Raw genomic sequence first — 3,453 nt, forward strand, 5'->3', positions numbered from 1 at the left:
TCCTCCCCCTCCTCCTAGTCCCTCACCCTCCTCGTCCCTCATTTTCCTCGTCCCTCACCCTCCTCGTCCCTCGCCCTCCTCAGAAACGTTTGTCGCGCCAATGAACAGGGCCACGCAGGCCCTTCAACGAAGCACATTTACGTTCTTGCAAGAACGGGTGACCTAAACACGCAGGCACACCCGTAGTGAGGTGAATAACGGTTTATATTCCCTATTCCCGAAGTTCCCTCCCCTGTTTCCCCGCTGGCTGGGCACTCCAGGATTCACAGCCTCTCCGACGCTTCAAATTATCTTAGAAGTTTCCCGCCCCTGTTTACCCATTCCATTCTACCAGTTTACTTTTTACCTTTTAAGGTAAAATGTTGACCTGTCTTGCCCCCTTGGCTGCCTTCCCAATTGACAAACCTACTGGTGTCACCCTGCCCTGAGCAGCAGGACAGAGGTGGCTTTGTTGGGTCTGGTCTTGGGCCATCAATCCTGCTCCATGTTGGGATCCCCAGACGGAGCCCAATTCACTCCCTCAGTTCCTTGGGCCACAAACCACTCTTGGCGTCCTTAGAATGTGCAGATACCTCACTTATCTCAAACAAACTATACCTTTAAACCACTAGGATATATATATATACCAAACCCGACACTATGTTTCTAACACTAGAATGCAAAATCTCCAGACTCATTTCATTTCTAACACTGCGGTGACCGGTGCTGGTCGCCGTTAGGCCGGCCGTGCCGGGTGCCCGCAGACAGAGAGAAATGGGCAGCTTCTCAGGGAAAACCTGAGGGAAAACCGTGTCCCCCCTTGTTTGTGTCACCATGTCCTGGGCCATGGCGGCCAAGTCCTGCTGGGTATCCAGCAAAACAGTTCCCTTCAGCACCCTCTCGGCTCAGCCCGAGCCCGGACAGACCTCTTCTTATCCTTCCTTCTCTCCCCCCACTTCTCAGGCACAGTCTGACAAAAAAAGTACGCTCGGAGCTTTCTGCTTAAGGCTGCCCGAAAAGAGACACCTATTCACAGTGTTCCAGGTGAGGAGGCTGCCTGCAAAGTTAGAATGACATAGAAATAGATGAGCGTCCGTGGAGGCGGGAAGAGGAGAGGAGAGGAATCCCGCCTGGCTCTGGGCACTGCTGGGAGATCTCTGAGCAGAGCTGAGCTCTGTTTGCATCCACGGGTCACCGCTCTCCTGGAACTAACTGAACTCCAAGCAAAATACCCCTCCGGGCCGGGAGGGGAGAGTTACCGCGGCAACTTGGTGTCAACTCAGCAGGCTGGTGTAGCAGGAGCTGCCTCAGCCGGCAGGAGAACCTCCCTCGGGAAGCAGTAAGGAGCTGCGTGCTCCCCGGCCAGGGAAACAGGTGGGAAATAACATCGAAGGGTGCGTAATTGCTGTTTGGATTCCTTCCCGTCCAGCAAAGGAACACAACTGGCAGCTAAAAAATGCTCTGTGACTTCTCTTTGGGTTGCTGTGCCTCTTTCACGCTTCGCCGCTGAAGCACCAGGTAAGATCCTTGTTTACGCCTTTTTATGGAAACTTTTCAGTTACTATCTTGAAGGGGGTTTTGTGCATCCCCCCAAAAATGCAAAATGTAAAGATGTTCACCATCTAATATGGCTCTTAACAGTCTGATAGAATGCGATAAATATTGTAATTGGATTATCTGGTGTTTAGCATAAGAATGAGAAATCTGTAACTTCTTTTGCACACGTTATTGGATGGCCTTGGATCACCAGGTCATTCAGTTTTTCTTGACCTGTGTCCTTTCCTGCGAGCTGAGCATGACAATACTGTCTGATGTTTGGCTGCTACATCCTTACAAAATAACGCACATCTCTCAGATAAAAAGTGTTATATAAAAGGTAGGAGAAGTATATTAGTCTCTTGGAAATCTGCCACATGCTTCCAAGGAATTCTGTTTTTTGCTGATAGAATCAGTAACAAAAGCCTAATTCTTTTCCTGACTCGCAGTACTGAGTGGCAAAATGGTACTGAATCCAGCAAAAGCCACACAGGCCACTGAGCTCTCTAGTGACTTTGAAATGGAACGATTCCTTATGGACAGACAGCTACACTGATTGTTACTTTCTGGATGTCTGAGTTTCCCCGTTCTCTGCAAGAACTGTAGTATTAAATCCCACAGCTAAACTACTTTCATACAACCTACGTTGTAGGCTATGACTTTGCTGTCAGTTTGGACAAGCACCTAGCTGTCTACTGTTAGTTCTGCAGACAATTATTAACATAAAATGTAGAGAGCAAATGTACAACGAGGGAAAATACTTACTGCTGTAATTTCCTGCAATCAACTTTTTCACGTTTGACTTTGCTGTTGTGGGCTAGTAGATCTCCTAAAAAATCCTGTTATGTTAAACTGAAAAAACAAGGCATGAGTGCTCACAGGGAACATTATTCTTCTGTTTCTGCCTGAATTTAAAAAAATACTGTAAAAGTATAACTTTGAATATGCAAATGGTTGTTTATGGATGAGTTAATCTCTATATGGAATGATCCAACATTGGAAAATTGATCTCTAGATACATCAAACCATTGCTTGGGAATCCTAATGGAAATCTCTTCGAAGCCTCTCACATAGGTGTAGAGAGCTCACATATTCTCATGTAAGACCAGCAGTTTATGGTGTCAGACTACAGATTGTACATGGATAGCTCCTCTGTTATTAGTTTCCTTGAGTTACTCTTATGTCTCTCAACAACCACGAGTTAAAATATCAAACATTTCTTCTACTGTTTTAATATAAGCTTTAAGATGTTCTGGTTTTATAAATTTAGTAAAATTTAAAAAATATATTTTTCTAAATATATAGAGGTACTAAGATGCTCACAGATGGTTAAGATACCGTTTCTGACAATATAATAGTTATAATTCAGAAACAAAAGTGTACTACTAACTTAATAGGCTAACTTCATGTGTCTCAGCTGGTTGCTCTTGGTTGTATCAAATTATGACAGGAACAGGTCAGAGAAATTCCATGGCCACAAAAAAACCCATCATATAATGCCTAGTTACTTTTTATTATGTGTACAATTTTTAGAAACCTCAAAGAAATACCTTTGTTAATATTCAGAGGGAATCTGTTGCCATTCATGTATTTATGAATTTATAATAGGTCTGAGATAAAGTGTGAAATTTATACCGTGTTGATGTCAATACAGTTTTTGTTAATGTTTTCAGTCTGATCAGTCTGGATTAACTGGTTCTGGAGAGAAAAATGCCCAGTTAAGTTTTGAACATATGTTTAAAACTAGGCTATGTTATGGCAAAATTACTTCTCAAGATATTTAAAATTTCCTTGCAAAGTCAATTACCTACTTCTCTGAAATTTATAGAAAGATTTCAGTTTTCTCCACATTTCTTCCTAATAAGCTATCAAAGAGGTTTCTTGAGGCTGCAGTGTACAGAAAGTGCACAGTGCTCAGAAAGTCTGGGGTTCTGAACC

At 43.5% G+C, this 3,453-nt stretch overlaps 1 protein-coding gene across 1 annotated transcript in view; it reads right to left on the reverse strand.

Annotated features, from left to right (window-relative positions):
* Positions 1 to 827, reverse strand: part of RAB3GAP1 (RAB3 GTPase activating protein subunit 1 (catalytic)) — a 32,716-nt gene extending 31,889 nt beyond the window's left edge. Inside the window, exon 1 of the mRNA XM_010000394.1 lies at positions 627 to 827. Within this exon, the coding sequence (XP_009998696.1) occupies positions 627 to 827 (201 nt within the window). The remainder of the gene's footprint in view (positions 1 to 626) is intronic.
* Between the last annotated feature and the right edge of the window lie 2,626 nt (positions 828 to 3,453).

This window comes from Chaetura pelagica, unplaced genomic scaffold, assembly GCF_000747805.2.
Source record: "Chaetura pelagica isolate M959 unplaced genomic scaffold, ChaPel_1.0 scaffold386, whole genome shotgun sequence".
Lineage (NCBI taxonomy): Eukaryota > Metazoa > Chordata > Aves > Apodiformes > Apodidae > Chaetura > Chaetura pelagica.